The sequence below is a fragment of the Mauremys reevesii genome, linkage group 11 (assembly GCF_016161935.1).
Source record: "Mauremys reevesii isolate NIE-2019 linkage group 11, ASM1616193v1, whole genome shotgun sequence".
In the NCBI taxonomy this organism is placed as follows: Eukaryota; Metazoa; Chordata; order Testudines; family Geoemydidae; genus Mauremys; species Mauremys reevesii.
In genome coordinates, this window is record NC_052633.1 from 23957815 (window position 1) to 23980102 (window position 22288).

The window sequence follows — 22288 nt, forward strand, 5'->3', positions numbered from 1 at the left end:
TGAGTAATCTCTAACTGTTGATATTAGAGCTGGCAAAACATTACTGTTCACAAAATAGTCATTCATACTCTGAATAATGTAATCTAAACATTAATTTCTGGTATTTAACTTCCTCCCCAGTTCATGACTTTTTGTGCCAATTTTACTGATTTGCTTTTCAGCATAGAAATATCTACTGGGAGTTTGGAGCCCCATGCATGTACAGGCTACAAATTGGGCTTCTAAAATCTTCTAGAGAGGTGGTTCCATGGTGACTGCTGTTGGCAGGACTTCAGGCAGTGCCAGGCTTTGTGCCTTGGATATATATAAGAATACAAATTTACAGAGAAGTGACAAAATTATTCCTGTTTCCACCATATAGTTTTTCCACATTTTTATAATATGATAAAAGTAGCGTTAACTATTCACATCAGACTTCCCTTGTCAATCATCAAACTATAAGGAACCTAAATGAGTTATTGTGGTTGTTGCAAGTTAGGGAGCAGAGGTATATTTCCTGCTTCATAGAATAAGGTCAGTGTTTTCCTGCTCGTTGCAGTTACTCAAGAGCTCTATTACAGTTTTTATTCACTGTTACTTTTAAAGAGTTTTGTATGTTAGTGGGTCACAGACATATGATTAGGCTGAATGTTGCATCTATTAGAGCACGAAGCCCTGAAAACTAGTTCTGAAATTTGTCTTTAAACTACCAGTAATTTGAAAATCAGCAGAATGGAACAATAACTTAACTTCCAACTGACAAGGAGCACTGATATAGAAAGAAATAGTAGAAAAAGAAATTAATGAAAATAAAGAATATCTCTTCGCTTTATTACACCTCAAAGGACGCAGACATTGATTTTTTTTATCAAAGATGAAAATATGTAGGTAGAAGTTAAAAAGCAAAGATGAAATATAAAAAGAAAACATACAAAACCAAAAACTATTATGCTATATATAAATTTAGAAAAGACTTGTACGTCAAAAAGTTTAAAAATCTGATACAAGTATTATAACAAGTTAAATAAGACAATGATATTTTAGGCCCTGAATCGCCATTGTGTTGCACCAGTTTTATAATAATTGAACTCTGATGATTTTAATGGAGTTATACCAGTGTCAAACTCATGTAATGAAGTGGAAACTCAAGTCCTATATCTAATACAAAAAAACCAAACTTTATTTGTCTTCAGTAATGGTCTTCATCTGTATGTACAACTTTGGTTATATAGAAATCTTTTACACATTATCACTTGTGTCAACAATTGATCTTATTTACCTATTCATCACCAGTCTTCAGTGATTCCATACACAGAGAGTTACCACTCTTGGGTAATTGACTCTGAACACCTCCCTCCCCCCGAATATCTGGCCTTTTATTGTCAAGGAGTGGGGAGAGAGATGAAAGTTCCCTACCACAAGGTGACTGGCCTGAACTCCAGCCCAAGCTTGAATTTCTAGAGTGTACACACCTGTTCCAGTCTGTAGACCCGGGCTCTGAGAGACACTGCTGTGGTTTTAAAATGCAGTAGAAAAAGATTCCCTAGGTCCTCTTATCTTTCCAACAGGATGAAGCAAAGGTACTTTATCTCTGGGGGAAGACGGTTGTTGGGGAGAGAATGAAGACTCCAGGATGAAAATCCTGGAAGGGGTTGCTCAAGAAAAGAGCAAGCAGTGACTCAAGGAGCCGATGGGGAGAGGCTGAAAAATGAACACAGGAAGGGCTAAAAACTAATGTCTGAGTAGAAGACGGACTAAATCCTCAGGATGGAGGGTCTGAGGCAAAGACTCTGTGGGATTATTGCGTTTGTCTTTTTGGACAGGTATACCCTGGAAGGGGTGGACTTTCATTAAACAACTTAGCTGGAGTTCCAAGTCACTGGGAGGGGCTTAAAAGACTCCAGGCCGGCAGGTCTGACACTGAGACATCAGAGTTTCAGCAAAGGCCTGGAGAAGGCTGCAGAGAGTAGGAAGATTCCTGCTGAGGACCCTGAGATACCAGGGAGAAAAAGACTCTAGCTAGATAGAACGTGGCCTGCCAAAGCAGGGAAAGTCTCCGGGCAAGAAGGCCTGGGAGGGGCTTGGTGTAAAGCTGTGAAGAATGAATATCCCAGGGGAATGGAATCATCACTTAAACAAAACTTGAATGCAGTGGCCTCAGCCATCATATTATTGGCAGCACCCTCTTATTTTGTAGGATGTATCTTGAACGGGAGGCCACTGGAACAATTTTGTGGAAAAACCCACGTAAAATCTACTTTAAACTATATTTCTGTAGCAGCTTCTTTCAGGATCAATGCTTCACTTGATTGAAGATTTTCTGTACATTCCAATTCTCCATGTAGCAGCATGGAAGAATCTGGAGATCACTTGCTTCTGACGACATCCTTCCAAATAGTCAGTTGGTAAGTGCTTTAGGGAGCATAGGGACAAAGCAATCTAAGAGACCATTGAGGAGAGAAGGCTCTTCCTCCTTCCAGTGAAAGAAACTTCAGGCTATCTTACCTTACTAGGTTTCAGAGAAGCAGCCGTGTTAGTCTGTATCTGCAAAAAGAACAGGAGTACTTATGGCACCTTAGAGACTAACAAATTTATTTCAGCATAAGCTTTCATGGGCTATAGCTCACTTCTTTGGATGCATAGAATGGAACACACAGACAGAAGATATTTTGGGGTTCAGATATTGTTATGAGAAATGGATCAGGCAGTGTAAATTAAAGTAAAAGATGTTCTGTAGTTACTACAAGATGTCCTGATCATTGGACTCAAAGATAACACTTTTTGGAAAGACAAGTCTGTGACTGCATGTGTATTGCACTGTAAGAAACCAAAGGAAATTGCTAATGACCATTACATAACTGATACCATAAGACCACCATGCTCATCAGTCTTTCACGAGTATGCAGATTCCTATCATGATATTGCCCTGTATGCTGCAAGAAATCATAAAAACCATCTTTCTAGCCTCCTGCATTCAGTATGCCCCTCTCCTGTGTCTCAGTATCTTGTCTACTTACCATCTGCTCGGCCAGTTGAATTTTGTAGCTTGGGATGCTCTCTATGGAACCTCAATTATGCATATTCTATCAAGCATGGTAGTTCTTTGAAATGACAAGGACTTCTTTCTCAGGATAACCATATGGTAGGAGGTTGTATTTTCATTCTGTTTAATTCCACACTCATTTTGTGAAAGGAGCAGTGATTTAATGGGTGGAGATGATATATACATCTTAAAATGAGATCTGCTATTCACAATTTTTCAGAAGATGACTGTCAACAGGCTCTCCTTTGAAGATGCAAAATTTGTTAGATTGTTGTAACCCTTAAATTTCTATCCAAATTGTGCATAGTTGAATCCCTCCTCCCTTCCTAGGGTTTATTTACAGCTTTCTGCTTTCCTCTGTGAAGCAGAGGGGAGGGGATGAAGAAGAGAAAATTCTGTCTTATCTGTGATTTTTTTTGAGACCACTCCATTGGAGCATTATGTCCATAGTATTTCTGGCTATTACTTGCATGTTAAGTAATTTGGAAGAATAGCGTGTTCTCCTAGGACATCCTTAAATTTCTTATCCAGGCTTTATTGCAAATGATTTGAGTTGAATAGCACTTTAACCTTTTTTGTAATTAGTTTTTTTCAACTTTGAAAGCTATCATTCTGGAGAGTTCTTTTTTTGAGGGGCAATTCTCAGCCCAGACTGAGTGCCACAGTTTTTTGTCTGCTTCCATTTGCTATGGAACTGGGGAATGCCCTATCACGAAGGCTGTCTTACATGGAGGGAGGAAAGAAAAAGAAAATTCACAGATAAGATGGACTTTTTCTTTCTTACTTATTGTAATTATGGGACAAAAACTCCATAGCACAGAGGACTGTAGAAACCTCAGCCTCAATTTTTCTGCTCTCAGAATCATCTGTTTTAGGCTGTTGCATGGTCTTTTGCAGATTTCTTGAGCATGGAAGAGGAACAATACTTTAATTTGATCTGTCCCTAATTGTGTTGTGCTTCGTAACACCTTTCGTTTACAGGTAACCTTACTGAACTTCATGATAACTCCAGAAGGAATGCAAGATCAGCTTCTTGGAATTGTAGTAGCAAGAGAGAGACCAGATCTTGAAGAAGAAAAGCAAGCCCTAATCTTGCAAGGAGCTGAGAATAAAAGGTATCAGAATAACTTATTTGGTTGGGGACTCTACCTCTCGTCCTTCAATGCTATTTTTGAATGTCCCCTTGGTGGCTTTGTTTTCTGAGGAGTCTTAACAGGTTTTGGGGAGAGCAGGAGTTGGGGGCAAAGGTTGCTACTTGTTCTCCTACTTGATGTTTTTAGAAATGAATCTTCACTGTGGGCCATATTTGTCTGATTGTACTTGGGGGGTATCTGCACAGGACCCTTTTCCACATGAAGACAGAGTATGAAGTCTGCAAAGTTGGAGGAGAGCTGGCTATACTATATCTGCTGCACACTGCATTCCCTTAGAGTCATTTTGCTTTGTAAGAAGAAGTAGTGAGCCCTGTATGACCACAGGTGTTTAGAAAATACAAATAGCTTAATCTTTCTTAAAAATTAAGCTAAGAACAAAAATAAGTTGTTAATTCTCAGGTTACATATCTTGAATATGCATTGCATGTATGTATGCGTTGTATGAACATTTTGTATTTTATTTTAGGCAACTAAAAGAAATAGAAGACAAGATTTTAGAAGTTCTCTCAGCTTCAGAAGGAAATATTTTAGAGGATGAAACTGCCATTAAGATATTATCTTCTTCCAAAGTTCTGGCTAATGAGATTTCTGAGAAGCAAGCTATAGCTGAAGAGACAGAAAAGAAGATTGATACTACCCGGATGGGTTACCGTTCTATTGCTATTCATTCAGCAATCCTCTTTTTCTCAATTGCTGATCTAGCCAATATTGAGCCAATGTACCAGTATTCTCTTATGTGGTTTATTAACCTTTTTGTCATGTCTATAGATAATTCAGAGAAATCAGAAGAGTTACAGACAAGGTAAGAAAGATAATTTTCCATTCTCACACTTTGCTTTCAAGCTGTATCCCTTTTGCCAACTGTGTGTGTCTTATTTTTTTTTTAGATTTTAACCCAGTTTTGGATAGAACCAGTAGATGTCTGTAAAATGCCCTGCAAATTTTTGGCAATATGTAACTAATAATAATAGGTTTACTACTCTCAGTTACACACCTGCAGTCACCAGTAGTGGGTTGCACACATGCTTCCAGTGCATCAGACCAATGAAATCCACACATTGGGCTAGTCCCTCAGCTACAGCCAAGATATGTTCCTAACAGATGATGGAGTTGCAGCTGCCTCACGAGTAGCTCTAGAGAGGGATGGTGACTCACAGTTGTGCTTGCAGATAGCAATTGAACAGATAATAATTTACTTCATCACTTACTAGGATGCACCTCCCACTCGTGCCTGGCACACTTGCAGGGGGTCCTAAGCCATGTGCAAGCCTATGTTCTTATTAGGCTAGTCAAAACTCTAGACCTATATGTAAAATTACATATGGCCAAAATGTTAAGAATATTTAAGGTTGTAATTCATCAGTGTTCTGCTCTTCCATGCCAACAGATAGATTCTCATTCAGTGGCCCATTTGATCTTGAAGAAAGCAATTTCCCGCATTCTTTGAAGTGACCTGTGAGCTACTCTATCTTGCCGCTTAATAGCTTTTGATGATGCTTTATTTTACTTTGGAAAAAGTCAGTTTTAATTATTTCAGTCCATTCACTTGTTCATTTTCTATCATTTCCTTCAACTTTAGGCATGTTGCATCAGATAAATTTATACTGTTGTGGCAAGGGTTACCATGGGGTGGGGAGGTGTTACCAAAAAAACAAGCAAACAAACAAAACAAAAAAACCACTTGGAACACAGTGTATTGTGCAAGCAAGTTTTAATTCATGGGAAGATATGCAATTATAGTTAGTTTGGGAGATATGCAAAGTTTGATGTAGAGGCAACTTCAGGAGAAAGGGACCTGTGAGAGCTTCAGGAAAGTTTTTTGTCTAACTTAGGCTATGGTTAGAGTCCATTCCTGAGGCAAAATTGCTCCCTAGGAACTGGCCTTTGGTGTTGAGCTGAGATTCCTGGAAAGACAGATTGCCCTGAATGCTATTTGATCATCTCATTTAAGGAGATCTTTATATGTCTTAATAAAGCAAGTGACAGAGTATACCCAGCTTTCATGTCATCAGGGTGACCAGACAGCAAATGTGAAAAATCAGGACAGGGGGTGGGAGTGGGGGGGCAATAGGAGCCTATATAAGAAAAAGACCCAAAAATCGGGACTGTCCCTATCAAATCAGGACATCTGGTCACCCTCCGTGTTATCACCTTGAAAGCCAACTTACAATACTCCACAGATCAACTACTGCAAGACACTGGTGTCAAAAGAAGGGACTATACATTTATGTTTGGTAATCATTGTAGTGTGGATCAGTAGTTTTCTCGTTTACTACAATTAGAATGAAAATCAGTTGTTTAGTAAACCCTAATTCAACACTCTGAAGACTGAAAAATAAGATGAATAAATTCCAAGGCTTGAAGGGACCACTGTGAGCATCTGTTCTGCCAGGCTGTAGACTCCTCCAAAATAGTTCCCTTTGAATAAGAGCATGTCACAGTTTTAGAATAACTGCAACTCTATTCCTCCCTCCATAATCCACTCCAGGAGTTCCCACCAAGTCTCTTGTCTCTAGCCATAACCTTTCTCCCACTCCCTTCATTTAAGGTTGCATAACTCTCTGCCTTACACTGTCATGGCCCCAACAAGCCAGTCTGCAAAAAGGCCAGCACCTGTGCTTTGCTTTCTTTCCAAGAGCTATGAACAATATATTGCCATCAATTAAAAGGTACCACACAGCTCTAACCAAGCACATTTATTCTAAAAGTAAAAGCATTACAGACAAAACATAAAAAACACATTTAAACACACACAAACATACTAGGAGTTGTTCGTCTCTCTTATGTGGCTCTAGCAGGCCAAAGTCTTTCAAAACCTTCAGGGGTTGTGGTCTTCTTTGGATAGAAGGTCCTGCCTGGTTGCTGGCTCAGAAAGAAAGCCATGACTCAGTTCAAACTCATCCTTTTATACCAAAACAAATACATGCAAACCAGCCCCAGGGATGGAATGTCTCTGGAGTTGTTTAGTCTTAGTAACTTGCATTAATCACCCACCGCATAGGTTACCGCAGTTCCCATAGGAACAGTTTCTCCATGAAATACAGTACAATCAAATATAAACTGTTCATAAGCGTATTACAATATTGTCAAATATATTGCATGCAGTTGCAATCTGGATTTTTTTCTTTAAAATATCTGAGAATCTTGATTTAAAAGTTGCAAATGATGGAGAATCTGTCATGACTTAGTAAATTGTTCCAATGCTTAATTACCCTCCCTGTTAATAATGTATGCCTATTTCCGGTCTGAATTGGTCTAACATCAGATTCCAGACATTGCATCTTGCTATACCTTGGTCTGCTAAATTGAAGAGCCTATTATCAAATATTTGTTCTCCAAGTAGGTATGTACAGATTGTCATCAACACACCTATTAATCTTCTCTTTGTTAAACTAAAATAGATTGAGCTGCTTGATTCTATCAGTATGGGGCATGTTTTCTAATCCTCTAATCATTCTTGTGGCTCTCTCTGAACAAGCTCCAATTTATCAACAACCTTCTATAATTGTAGACACAGTATTCAAACAGCTGTCATGCCAATGCCAAATATAACCTCTTTACTCATACTTGAGATTCCCCTGTTTATGCATCCAAAGATTGCATTAGCCATTTTGGCTACAGTGTCACATGAGCAGCTTATGTTCAGCTGATTATCCAACATGACCTCCAAATCTTTGTCACTGCTTCCCAGGATAGAGTCGTCCCCCTTTCCCCACCCCCACCTTGTAGGTCTGACCTACATTCTTTGATCCTAGTGTGTACTTTTACACATTTTAGCCATCTTGAAATGCATATTGTTTGCATGTGCCTTCTTTCTAAGCGATCCAGATTGCTCTATATCAATGACCTGTCCTCTTCATTATTTATCACTCCCCCAAACTTTGGGCCATCTGCAAACTTTATAAGTGATGATTCTATGTGTTCTCCCAGGGCATTGATTAAAAAAAGTGTAAAATACAAGGGCCCCACTAGAAAACTCCGCACTAGATGATGATTCCCCATTTATAATTACATTTTGAGACCTTTGAGTTAATCAGATTTTAATCAACTTAATGTGTCATTAATTTTATATTGTACTAGTTTTTTTAATGAAAATGTCATGCAGTACTAAGTTAAACCCCTTACAGAAGTATAAAATTACTACATCAATACTGTTAGCTTTATCAACTAAACATGTAACATCCTTTCCCCCCCCCAAAAAAAAAAGTTTGACAGGCTCTATTTTCCTTAAACCCATGTTGATTGGCATCAATTATATTACCCTCCTTTATTCACCAAGTCCCATACCAGCTAAATGAACTAGACAACTTTCTATAGAAACCAATTAGCAGATACCCTTCCCACCTTTGCTAGAATCTAAAAATACATTAATCAGAGTTATGAACAGTTGGGAGAGCTTTATCTACTCTCTTCTCTTCAATATGCAGTCACAGTTGAGTCCATCCAGTAGCCATGCCTTTATGCCACTCACTAGTGACTACACTTCATCTCCTTCTCTAGCTTTTAAACACTTCTGTACTTTTTTCTATTTCCTAATAGGTCTGGTGAGTATAGCCATGGGGAGTATAGCAGAAAGGGCCGGGAGGGGGGGGCAAAGTGGGCCAAATTTGAGTAGCATTGTGATCCTGTGTACCAGGTCATGACACCACTCACTTATATTTGGCCCGGCTGCCCCTCTATCATGCCAGCAGGGAAGGGGCTTTGTCATTGTGCCACCCAGTTCCAGTCAGGAGCCAAGGGGGAAGGTGGCTGTCCTTTTTAATCCGTTCTTCTAGGAGGTCCTCACTACTTACCAGTACTAAATCTAAGATGGCATCACCTCTTATTGGTTTAGTGACTATTTGGTGAAGAAATCTGTAAGCTATCACACTAGGCTATCTCGGCCCTACCATTGTTAGTAGCACTTGTTGTCCAATAAATATCTGGGAAAATCCCTCATGATGACACAAATTCCCATTAATATTTATTTTGTTAAAAATATCTATATCCAAATCAGATCCTGTTTTCTTCGTCTAGCAGTCTCCCCTCACCGTTCTCTGGGCCAGCATTCATCTGCATGTCTTCAGCTTCCTCTTGCCTTTCCTCCATCATCTGCTCAAATCCCCCCTTTTTTGGGGGGGTGGCGGGTGGGAAAACACAGCCATAGTTTCTATCTGCATCTCCAAACCTGGGATCTTCTTTTCCAATAGGTTTATTGGGCAGCAGTTCAGACAAAAGAAGCACCTTTCAGGTACCCTCTCCAGAGCAATGTACATCCTGCAGCTTCCACATCCAGTTATCTTCACGGTCTCTTCCATTCTTCTGGTCACTACCATTGCTGCATCTGTAGCTGTCATAGCCTTTCTTCCTAAGCTCCTGTGAAGAAGGAAAGACAAAAACATCCCCACCTCCCCCGTGAAAGCATGTGTGTGTGCACATCCTTCCCCAAACTTCTCTGTTTGCTTGCTCCTGTGCCACTGGCTGCTGTTTTGCTGCCCTATAGGCCTGCTGATTAGGGATACCCGCCCTCTAATCAAGGTTCAGTTGTAATCAGTCTGCTTCTGTCAGAACACACTGACCCATCCCAGATTTTGCAAACTGAAAACAAACCAGCAAACAAACAAATACACACAAGAACTCACTCACCACCTCTAAAGAACAGGGGCTTGTCTCCCTTCTCCTCTAACAGATCTTCATTCAAATCCCCGTTTTCAACTCTGGAACTTTGCTGACTCTTGTGCTGCTGCTCTGTGATAAGATTATTATTGTTATAATCCTTTTCTAATGTAAACAAGATAACTTTTTATTAAAATATCACATTTTGCCCTTTGGCACTGTCTTTACTTCAAAGCTTCATGCATAGAATCAATTTGAGTTGAACTGCTGCTGTATTATTTACTACCAGGAAATTAATACCTGATACTTAAACAAGTCAGGATTTATAGGTACATTTAGTGTTTGATATGGACATTTCTTTGCTATGTGAGTGGAAGGGAGCAAAAACAGATGAAACCAAGGATGCAGAAAGAGCAGCAGCTCTCCAGCATGCGTCGTCTCTAATCCTGATCCGATCCAATGTCCCTCCATTGCCAAGTCTACATTACACAGATAGAGTTTGACATTTCTTCCTGGTCAGCAGGCAGAGATCATAGTGGCACATCTCCAGAAGATGCTCTCCTGACAAAGGAAAGTGGTCTTAGATAAAAATGCAAGTCATTGGGCCTCTATAGAAATACCTCTGACCTCCACTGGTATCTTGAGGGTAGGAAGATCATACATCCTGCTCATTCCACCTAGTGACACCAACCTCTACCCTGACAGAAAAATGTGAAAGAATTCTGGAAGCTCAAAATACTACATTTTTGGCACCTTCATGATTTTTTCCCATTGTTTTGATAATAGATGGCTCTCTGAATTAGATTTTTTTTTAAAGGAAGTAATTGGTAATACAGCACAGTTTTCTTATGACATCGTACTAGGACAGGGGTTGCCAACCTTTCAGAAGTGGTGTGCCGAGTCTTCATTTATTCACTCTAATTTAAGGTTTCATTTACCAGTAATACATTAATGTTTTTAGAAGGTCTCTGTCATAGGTTTATTCCCCACTTTGAACTTTAGCGTCCACAAGATGGAGACCTGCATGGACTCCTCTAAACTTAAATTCTAGTTTAGATCTGGTTATGCTGCCACCAGCTAGAAATTCCAGTGTCTAGCACACTCCCTGTTCCCCCAAAACTTTCCCTGGGGAACACAGACCCAAACTCCTTGGATCTTAACACAAAGGGAAATAGCCCATTCCCCCACCTCCCCACTTCCTTAGCCGTCGGGAGAGATCACCTTGATTCAAACTCCTTGAATCAAACAAAGAGGGATTCCCTTTCCCCCCTCCTCTTCCCCTGAGATTCCAAACAAGGGAAGAAATCAATCAGGTTCTAAAAAGAAAATATTTTATTAAAAAAAAAGAAAGAAAGTACACTATCTCTGTAACACCAGGATGAAAAAATTACAGGGTCTAACTTATAAACCTGGAGAGACTCCCCTCCCCCCTTTTCTCAGAATAATCAAAAGTAACAGCAAACAGACATAAAGATATTTCTCCAGCAAACACACATTTGCAAATACAGAAATTAATTATAAGACTAATCCGCCTTACTAATACTCACTATACTGAATAGAAGAAAATACTTCAGGAAACTTGGAGAGCCTGGATATACGTCTGGTCCCTCTCAGATCCAAAGAGAGAACACCCCCCAAACAAAGAACACAAACAAAGACTTCCCTCCACAGAGATTTGAAATTATCTTGTCCCTTGATTGGTCCTCTGGTCAGGTGTCCGTCAGGTTACTGAGCTTGTTAACCCTTTACAGGTAAAAGAGACCTTAACCCTTAACTATCTGTTTATGACAGTCGCTTTCTATAAGTCTATAATATATAACAAACTACTGTTGTATGTAAAGTAAATAAGGTTTTTAAATTGTTTAAGAAGCTTCATTTAAAATTAAATTAAAATGCAGAGCCCCCTGGACCAGTAGCCAGGACCCAGGCAGTGTGAGTACCACTGAAAATCAGCTTGTGTGCCGCCTTTGGCAGGCGTGCCATAGGTTGCCTACCCCTGTACTAGGAGGAATACACCGTAACACTGGAAAATTCTTTCATGCAACCACTGAAAATAGTCTATTTTGTCTGTGCCTTATAAAATTCATTAATATAAATAAAAGATTATTTCTGCTTTTTCCAACAGGAAGATTCAGCTCTCCCCTCCTCCCTACAGCCTCCAAATAAATAAATAAATAAATAAATAAATCTGTCAGTAGTAAAATGTAATTCTGTTGAAATGTTTTTGTATTGTTTTCCTCACAAATTGGTGTACATGTTTAATGAGGATCGTTGATTGTTTTGGGGTAATTGACCAGAAAGTTTATTAGAATAACAGAGGTCTAAGTGAGCTGCAATAGGGTTGCTTAAGTGTATGGGCTTTAAAGTGATATGAATTTAAGTACTCTCTTTCTCTGACACTTGCAGGCTGAAGATTCTCAAGGATCATTTTACTTATTCACTCTATGTTAATATCTGTCGCTCACTCTTTGAAAAGGACAAGCTGCTCTTCTCTTTTTGTCTAAATGTAAATCTCCTGCAGCATGAAAAATTGGTCAGTACTTTAAAGATATTTGCTATTTTGTACTATAGCTAGCTAGATATTAAATGACATACCAATATCCTGAAAAAGGAACATATAACATGCAACTTAAAAAGCCATGATTGGGTATGTATGTTTTAGTGAGCAATAGAATAAAATATAAAGTGATCTAGCAAATTTAAATGATAGCCATTTTTCAAATCTCACTCAAAATAAAACCCAGCCTATAGTATTGCAAATATTTTGCAATGTTATTTATCTACTGACTTTTTTTATATAGTTGTAAAGCTTTTATCCATTTAGAGTAGATGAAATTGACTAGTTTACAATATGAATTTTAGGAGCATTTCACTTCTCATTAATTGCTACGATGGAGGAGGAAAAAGCGCCTATCGTATTCATTTATGATGCCAAATATGTTTACTTTAATAGAAATTACACATATATTTCTCAGAATCAAACCCTTTTGACACAATTGTTCTCTTTTAAGGCTAATAAATTGTACCTGGTCATTTTGCAGAATGTTTTAAACTGATAGGGAAATGCAGCCCTTTTAATTTATATCCCCTGCAGAACAGTATTAATTTATCTTTAGTAAAATATATTAGAATGTAAATTCTTTGGGACAGGGCCTGGGTCACTTTGTTCAGAAAGTGACATTTTGAATAGCACTGCAATCTATGTTTGAAATAATGAATACAGTGAAGTGAAATGTACTTGATTTTAGAACTAGGAGAAGCAGTATCAGTTTTTGTTGAGCAGAAAGCTGAAAAGCTACTAAATCAGACAATCTTTTAAAATTCCTTTCAGGGACCTTGGCTTACAAGTTCTAGCCCTCAAACGAATTTGGAACTGGGTAGAATGTTGGCATGGGGATGGGGCTTGTTGGAGACTGAAATTTGGTCCAAAGAGTCTGAAACACATTAGCTTCCATACATAGCTCTTGTTATGTTTTGATTCCCAGAAAGTATCAAAAAGTTATCACAAACATGTGTGTCTAACAAAGGTGGTTTGTCAAAAAATCCAGCTACAGTTATCCATTTGTCAGCTCAAGAAAGAACTAGTCAAAATAAGGTTCAGGGTTGGTTCACATCTGCTGTAAACCAGGTTCAATTAAAATTTCAATTATACAGTATTCAGCTCCAGACTATGAGATTTTAATTCAATTGACGTCAAATACTTAATCTTTTGGAGGTGTACCTCCAATATTACTGCTATGAATGCTTTACCCACTTTTACTGGAGAAATTCAGAGAAGTATATCAATTATATACTTCATATGCTGATATGGTATTTGTCCGCTATTAGGTTTCATAGTTAAACTGTCCCATGGTGCTCTCTTTTACTGCAGATTAATGAGAATGAGTGGAAATTTTTACTAACTGGTGGCATAGGCCTGGACAACCCCTTCTCTAATCCCTGCACCTGGCTTCCTCAGAAGGCCTGGGATGAAATTTGTCGACTAGATGATTTGCCAGGCTTCAGAAACATTCGTAAGGATTTTATGCGACTGAAGGATGGATGGAAATCAGTGTATGATAGTTTGGTATGTTAACAGAAACAACTGAAGTCTGTTTCATTACTGATTTTCTGTCTCTCTAGCTTAACTGATCACATTAAAATATTAATTCAGAAAAACAAAGAAAATTATATAATTTTGCACTGCTGCATTCTTGTAGTAAATATTAAGGCAAATGCTATGAAGGGGTACAGTACTCCAGTTTGTCAGCTAGCTTTTGTGTAGCGAGTCACAGTTTGGATTGAATTTTTAAACAAATACAAATAAAAATCATTTAAAATGAGTAGGGGTGTGGGGAAAATCTGCTAATCTTAAGAAAACCAAAGTGTACATTGAATCTATTTGTTCACCATGTTTAGTTGTTGGTGCAAAAATAAACTGCTTTGCCATTTACACAAATCTGACCATGTTACACCTAACTTGTAGTTTTCAGCACTGATGTCAGTGGTTTTCAGCATATTTGGCTAAGAGACTTCCAGCAAAGTTGCACCTGTTTATACTAGACTAAATTGTCCCCATTTTTATTTTATGCTACCACTCTAATGGTGGAATATATCACCAACATTCAGTCATCAAAAAAATGGCACAGGAACTTTGGGAAACTCATTTAGAAAGGATTGACTATGTGTTTTAGACATTGGTAATTTCCATCATTTAGGAAATTAAGGATTAACTGCCTGATTCACCAATAGGTAGGAAATTATGAAAAGAGTTAAGAAAAACCTGAATGGATTTTTAATTTGTAAACCTTGGATTAATCTGGTCAACTATGCACAATGAGAAAAATTACAGAAAATAATCCATGGCCCAGTTCTGCACCCCTTTCATTGGGGCAGACTGTTAGCAGCCCCTATGCTGCACACAGCAATGGAAGGTAGACAAAAAAGTTCACCCTTCATTGAAAGGGTAGTTCAGAATGGCACTCCCCAAGCACAGGAATTGCTGGTTCCTTTTTCTTACCTGGGAAGAAGTCACCTGGAAAATGGGGCGGAGGGGGGGGGAAGGGGTTCAGTAAAGAGTGTGATTAAGAGGCTACCCCCAATAACAAGCAGCAGCTCTGCATGAGACTGAGGCTCTGGCCCTCTGCCTATGCAAGGCTGTGGCTTAAAAGCCAAAATCTAGCTTATCAAATGGTACTTATGTACTCAATACCGGCTACCTGAAGTAAATAAGGACTTCTGTGAATAAATGCTAGTTATTAATGATTGCAGAATCAGGATATCAGTTTGCTGATACGGGGCCTGATAAATGGTAGCATTTAAATCAAGAGCAGAACTTTTATCGACTTCAGTGAGGGCAGGATGAGGCACATAGTTAATATATTTTCCCCTCACTAAAATGGGAAAGTTGTTCTGCCATTCAGTGAGGTCAGGACAAAAATTTATCCTTCACATATCTTGCTTTAGTAATGTTATATTTATCACCATAGGGTGGATTTTTCAGATGTTCTAGTAATTGAACCTTAGGGAAACTGGGTAAGAGTACCCATGAGAGAGAAGATTTTTTTTTTTTTGAGCAGGACTGCTGTATCTTGTTTCTTACTTAAGTAAGTTATACCACAATAACGTTGTGTTAAAATGTCACATTATAATATAAATTACTTTAATCTGAGTGCAAGTGGTTTTGTTTGAGAGCATAACAGTTGCTGTATTGTCATTAAGCATTCTGAGAGCTACTCTGCCATGAACAGCCATTAAGTGAAAGTATTTTTTGGTAATGATTTTGGCACATATTTGTGGTTTGTTTTACCCTCAACATCTGAGTGCTATGCTCACATAATAGTGATTGGTTTTTAAATGGGATTTACCAAAATTACTTATGCTTTGATGCAAGAATATATTTTTTCCCCACAGTAAAAATCTACATAGCCATCATTTGGCTTATTGATTAGTCATCTCCATTTATCTATTTAATTGACATCCATGCTAGAATTATAGAATGTATCTTAAATTGATTCTATATATTGTGACTAGATATAGCCAACTCTGTTAGAATTCTATAACTATATGCAGTGTTGTTATAGGCGTGTTGATCCCTGCATGTTACAGAGACAAGGTGGGTGAGGTAAAAATCTTTTATTGGACCAACTTCTGTTGGTGAGAGAGAGCAGCTTTCGAGCTTACACAGGCCTGAAGAAAAGCTCTGTGTAAGCGCGAAAGCTTGTCTCTCTCACCAACAGAAGTCGGTCCAGTAAGAGAAGGTAATATAACTTTCTCTTCAGTACTGAAATGGGAGTGCAACTTCTGTTTAGTCTCCCATTGATGCCTGGGGTCTAGATATAAACTAATTGGTGTGAATGGTTGTTTTCCTAACAGGTTCCCTAGTGTGACCATGGGAGAAGAAACCTCATGTTCCATTGTAATATGCATTGTGTTTAGAGTGAGATTGTTTTTTAAAATCCCATTCCTCAAAATTAATTAAAAACTACTCAATTTAATATACACATTAAAGAACTACCAACTTTCTCTGGAGGAAATGTTCTACGTAGATATTCAAATATATTGGACTGTTTCTGTATACCTTTTGCTATGATAAATGTAACAGCTGTTGATAAGATTCAAACACACAAAGAAATCCATTTAATGTGATAGACATACATTTGTCATGTTTCAGTTTGCATAATATTTGCCAGCTGAGAGAGTCTATCTATAACAAAATTAGGGAGTTTGAGAGATGATGAAATAATGCTGATGAAAAGAATGGTAAAAGGTTGGGTTCAGAGCCTATTTTTTAAAATGAGTGACAAATTTATAGCAAGATGGTTAGTAGGTTTGGTGTGTAGTTCACGTGTTCTCAGTAGGGTTGCCAACTTTCTATTTGCAGAAAACCAAACACACTTGCCCTGCCCTATCCCTCCCCTTCCCTGAGGCCACCCCTCCATTCCCCCCCTCCCTCATTTTCACCAGGCTGGGGGAAGGGGTTGGAGTGCAGGAGGGGGAGAGGGCTCCAGGCAACACTTACCTCAGGTGGCTCCTGGGAAACAGCAACATCTCCTTCCCGCTCCTAGGCAGAGGTGCAATCACATGGCTCTGTGCATTGCCCGCACCTGCAGGCGCCACCCCATCAGCTCCCATTGGCTGCAGTTCCTGGCCAATGGGAGCTGCTGAGCTGGTGCTGGAACAGCAAACCAAACCCCCAAAGCCTTCCCTCTGCCTAGAAGCAGGGAGGTGCTGGCAGCTTCCCAGGAGTTGTGAAGAGCCCGTAGGGAGCCTACCTCGGCCACCAACTGAACTTTTAATGGCTGACCATAGCCACCAGGATCCCTTTTCAACCAGGCGTTCTGGTCAAAAACTGGACACCTGGCAACCGTAGTTCTCAACAAAATCATACTGTTTGTAGTGACTAAGGTTAGGAGTATATTTGTGCTGAATAAAGTTCAAAGTGTTTATTCAAACTGATATTTAATAATTTTCCTTCCAAAGTTCTCTTGTATTTGCAGTCTTTCTAGTGTAATTGCATGTTTTCTTGTTAACAGCGTTGATAGTGTGGCTGTTTATTTTAACATGAAGAACAAATGTTTGCAAAATGAATCAGAATCCATTGCAAAATCTGTAACAGTTTAAAAAAAAAATCAGAGTTTTTGCCTTAGTTGTATATTGGAAAAGACTCATCTACTGTAAAGTGAGCAAGCCAAATATAGGAGAAGGAAAAGAAATCAGATTTTAGGACACAATTACAAAAATCTGTGGCAACCGGGTTGAGGGAGAGATGATTGAACCACAGGTAACCATAAGTCTATTAACATTGGAGGTTAATATGGAGTTTTAAAAAACAAAACAAAAAAAACCAACCACACCTGAACTGATAGCAGGGATAGGAGATAGTGACGGTCTTAGCTCCAATCCAGCACAGACTTAAGCACATATGTTAATAGTCTCACTGAAGTCACATGTATAATTGTATGTAATCTTTTGCAACCGTGAGCCTTAGGCTGCAATATTTTATTATAAATCAGGGACCATTTCTCTACTGATGCAAATCAGTGAAGCATGGTTGAGATGGAGCTCAATGGAGCTGTACCAGGTTACATCAGCAGAGAATTTGGACCCAGGTTTGACATATTTGGTATTTGTTAGTACACAGTGAGAGTGCTAGGCCATTCAGTATATTAAACCGTTTCCTGTTTTCTCCATAAAATCCACTTTGTAAATGTTTACTAGAACCAAAGTGTATTTTAAAATGAATTGTATCTATCAAGGGATGTTTTAACATTGTCCTTAGGGTTTATCAGGAAGAGATTAAGGCTCCAATTGAGCAAAATACTTATGATGATTTGAAAAATCCCACCTTGGGTGCCCCAGGAGCACAAATCCCATGGAAAGCCACTGGGACCTGTGAGCTAGGCTATAGAGGCAGTTGCTTTTTCTCTTGCCCAATGAACATTTAAATATTTCATAGGATGTGGAGCAGCTTTAATAGGAGAGATTGAAAGAGACCCACCCAGAATACCCCATAGCCTCCTGGCTAGAGCCTTTACCTGGGAGGTGGGAGACCTGAATTCAAGTCTCTGCTCCATATCAGGCCAGGGGGAAGGATTTGAATGTAAGGGGGAGTGATGGTTCTCAGGGTACCCAAGACTGAGATTCACCTTGTTACCTTCTACTACCAATGTTCAGTAATCTTGCCTGTGCTTAGCTGGTGTTGCTTCCTAACACTGGCAGCCTCCTAGCCAATCAAGCACCTTCCTCTGAGCTATGCTTGCCCTTACTTTGTCTTGCAGATTAAGAAGAGTTATGCCCTAGTCTCCAAGTCCCTTTGAAGTGTTCCTCTGTGATAGCCAGCCCCTATGTGATGGGGGCCACTCATGAGCACCTCGTGTTGGTTGGGTGCAAACCTGCACACTCTCTATACTCATGGTGCCCCTTGTTGGCTGTTGCCCTCATCAGGTGGGGTCTTCAGTGGCTCAGCCCTCCAACCAAGTCACACATAGTCTAAACAAATTAAACCCTTCCAGGGTAACAAAGGTCCAACCCTGGCCCTACCTCTGGGCTCAGTTCTCAGCCCTTTCTGGGCTAGCTTTAAATCTGTCCCTGCCCTGTTATAAAATGGTGCCTCTGGGGCTTTTTTCCTGGAGACCCTTTGTTACCACCCAGAAGGGGAGTGAAGTTAAGAAGTGACCTAGCTAGAGAGCTGGGAAACCACAAAGTGAAAAGTTCAATAAACGGTTGACCTTCTTCAGCCCTGTTCCTGTTTAAACATCCAGCCCTTTTTATGGGCTTCCAAACTAAACTTGTCCCCTTCCTGGGGCTTTAGGCTACTTCCCCAGTAGCTCATCAGGGGAAACCTGGGCCTGCCCACTACTCTATCTCCTATCCCAGGGATCCTACAAATAGCAGCTACATTGCTGCTTTTTTTAATAGCTACTCTTGCTGCATTCTTTAGGCTACCTCCCACTCTGTCCTATTACCTTAGGGCTACAGTCCTTGGGTTCTTTGTCTGTTCCCTGCTAGAGTAGGGTCTTTCCCAGGCTTCCTTGTCTGAAGAGTTCCTTTATCTTATCCCTTCTGGTCCCAGGCAGGAACTGACCTACTCAGGTCCAGCAGTGTCTTCTAACTGAGCTGCTGTGCTCTGATTTGCTGCTTCCCTGCAGCCTTTCTAGGCAGGCCTGGAGGACCCAGCTTTATTGCTTCTTTTCTGGGGTCTTAAAGGGCCCAAAACACTCCATCACACTCTGTCACTAGCTACTCACAGAAATACCAGGTCTGCTGGCCTCAAACAAATTTTACACATACCAATTTGTAAGAGTCTGCTGTGGTTCTGCACTTTGATTAACATCACAGCACTTAGATATATTTATAGTGAAAACAATAATAAATTTATCAGATATTCAAGATTCAAGTGAAAGCGAGTTAGGATATTGGAAACAAAAGGTTACATATAAAACAAAACCAGAACACACTTTCTAGAGACTACACTTAACTAACAGGTTAATCTCCTGTCTAAAAAGGTTTCTCACCCAACATCTTTTGCACCTTTTCAACCAAGGCTGGCAAAGATGAATGTAAAGGCATTACCCATTAACTTCCTAGGTATAGGGTGATGGGGGTGTTCTTTGCCTTCTACTTATAGTCCCAAAGTTTGCTGTCTGTACTCATAGACAGGATAATTACTCATGGCTTATTTTTTCTATGTGCTGCTTCCCTGTTGACTTTGTATGTAAATAGGCATCCGTTGTGTTAGCTTATAATGCTTGATTTACATCTCAACAGAGAGATTGGTGAATAAACATCTATTGTCTGACAAAAAAGCTGGTTTTTTCACCTCTGCTGGTGACTCCTACCTTGATACAGACTCTTAGAGCATATTTTCAATATATGTATGTAACTCCTTATGTACTATCTGTACATACATTTCACACTGATAGTAATGACCAGCGTGACCTGAGTTTTCATTTAAATCCTCACATGACACTTTGGTGAACAAGAATATACATACCAGATTTAGGACTGTCCTGTAATCCCTTTGCCAGTTGGCATTAAGAGATTCTTGTGTCACAGGGAGTGCTCCAGTCCCTAGGCCACAGAGTAGAAGAAGGGCACCACCTCTGCTGCTTCCATTTTTCTTGAGAAAGGGCTGACCTAGCTTAAGTCCCTGACTCCAGGAAAAGTTTCATGTCTGTGAATCCCAAGCTGAGATAGGTTCCTAACTCCCTTTAAGAGGTAGGGATGAGGCTATGCATCCTCCTCAGCATTTCCTCCTAGCTAACTTCAACATCTCAAATCCCCACTCAGTGTGCTGGCTTCTGTGACTCCCTTATTTAATCACCTACCTCTCACCCTTTACTATATAGGGAGCATGGGCACCTAACTCATAGTTGTTTATTCCACTAATCAACAGGGTCCTTAAAAGTTAGGCACTGGACCCTTAGCATTGCAACACCTAAGTCCTTCTGAATCTAGCCCTTTGTTTCCCTACATTTTAAAAGTAAATTTGCTTTGTAAATCTTCATTAGAGGTAAAGCAGCATGTACCTTAAATGATCCAAAAGGAGCATTTCCTATTACTATTTGAAACTTCATTGCTGGTGTCCATTTGCAACTGTTTCTAATATTGCAATGTAGAATGCTATGCCAGCCAGATAGAAAAGACTGATGTGAAAACTAAAAGGAAGAGCTATGGATATTTAGAGTATTCTAAAGGGTACATTTTCAAATGGATATGGAGAAACTAACTGCCTGACTCCCTCTGACACGCAGTGTAGTTGCACAGCTATGTTCCTAAGCACTGCTATGAAAATTAGCTGAAGGTAGATAACCAGCTCTTGGTTAGTTAAAACAATCATCACAAAACCAAACCAACATTTAAGGAGGGCCTAACACTTACTATTGGCTTTGGAATACGCTAAAGACACAGGTAATAAAATCAAGAGCTCCGACCATTGACCAAAAACCATCATCTCAGGACCCTAAAGAGAAAACTGTGAAAGCAGGATGGTTTTTTTGTGTTGGTGGGGTTAATAGCTGTGAAGAGGCTACCAGGAAGTCATAATTAAGCCCCCCTCTCTCTCCACCCTTATAAGGATGGTTTCTTTCAGCTGCAGCACTAATTTGGTATTGCTTTTAGGAGCTCACATGTTATCCCTTGACAAACCATCCCCACACCCAGATAGGCTGGTATTTTTGGCAACAACAGTATGGATACTTTAAGTAGTCATTAGATCATATAAGACTTTTGGAAAATGTTGGGTTGTTTTTATTCACCTTCAGATCTTTGAGCTTTTAGGATTTGTATTTTCTGTTCAGCTGTGAGGGCGCAAAACTTTTTTAAAATACTGAAGCTGGCATTTGTGTGTGATCACATCACTTCAGACACTATGGGTTTAAGATAGATATCCAATATCATAAGACTCATGATAAAATCATAAATTGGCAACATTGCCATACTTACATACCAGCCTCACCGTGAGGCACTGTTACATGTTTATATATTAGGGGAAATAAAAGGAAATTATAGTACTTTTAGAATTACTCCAAAGCAAGGAATGGAAGGAATTTTTTGTTGTCCCATTTCTTTTTAAATATTTCAGTCTACCTGTCCCAGTTGCGGCACAGTGCAAAACACTGATTAGTACAGTGTGTTGTAACAGTTATTCACCATTTTTTGCAGTCTCCCCTGTATCAAGGATTCCTAAAAGTAAAGCAGTTAGATTAGTCTCAGTGTATAATTTGAGTGCTAATTAAATAAAGCTAATCTACCTGTATGCTCATAGGAACCCCACCATGAGGATTTCCCTGAAGAGTGGCAAAACAAATTGGGCCAATTCCAGAGGATGCTTATCATTCGCTGCCTGAGGCCTGACAAAGTAAGTGTAGCAGTGCAAAGACTTGCTGTTGGACAGTATCATGGGTTTCACCTACTGCCCCTTCCTTAGAAATTGTTTGGCTTCCCCCCCCCCCCCCATTTTACTCTCTCTGTCGCTCTCCATTAATTGTCTTTTTCTGTAGTCTGAGGGAAATGGATCTTAAAACCAAAGAGTTAC

The 22288-nt window shown here is 39.5% G+C and overlaps 1 protein-coding gene and 1 long non-coding RNA gene across 3 annotated transcripts in view; one reads left to right on the plus strand and one right to left on the minus strand.

Annotated features, from left to right (window-relative positions):
* The window catches only part of DNAH7 (dynein axonemal heavy chain 7), a 223295-nt gene that overhangs the window by 175640 nt on the left and 25367 nt on the right, over positions 1–22288 (plus strand). For both annotated transcript variants that reach the window (XM_039493846.1, XM_039493847.1), the window contains 5 exons: positions 4004–4137; positions 4643–4978; positions 12178–12304; positions 13643–13837; positions 22019–22111. In XM_039493846.1, coding sequence (XP_039349780.1) covers positions 4004–4137; positions 4643–4978; positions 12178–12304; positions 13643–13837; positions 22019–22111 — 885 coding nt within the window. The remainder of the gene's footprint in view (positions 1–4003; positions 4138–4642; positions 4979–12177; positions 12305–13642; positions 13838–22018; positions 22112–22288) is intronic.
* Positions 9126–19352, minus strand: LOC120374362. Its single transcript, XR_005586038.1, has 3 exons — positions 19218–19352; positions 9802–9903; positions 9126–9531 (listed from the first exon to the last, which is right to left on the minus strand). It is a non-coding gene; the product is annotated as an uncharacterized LOC120374362 (long non-coding RNA).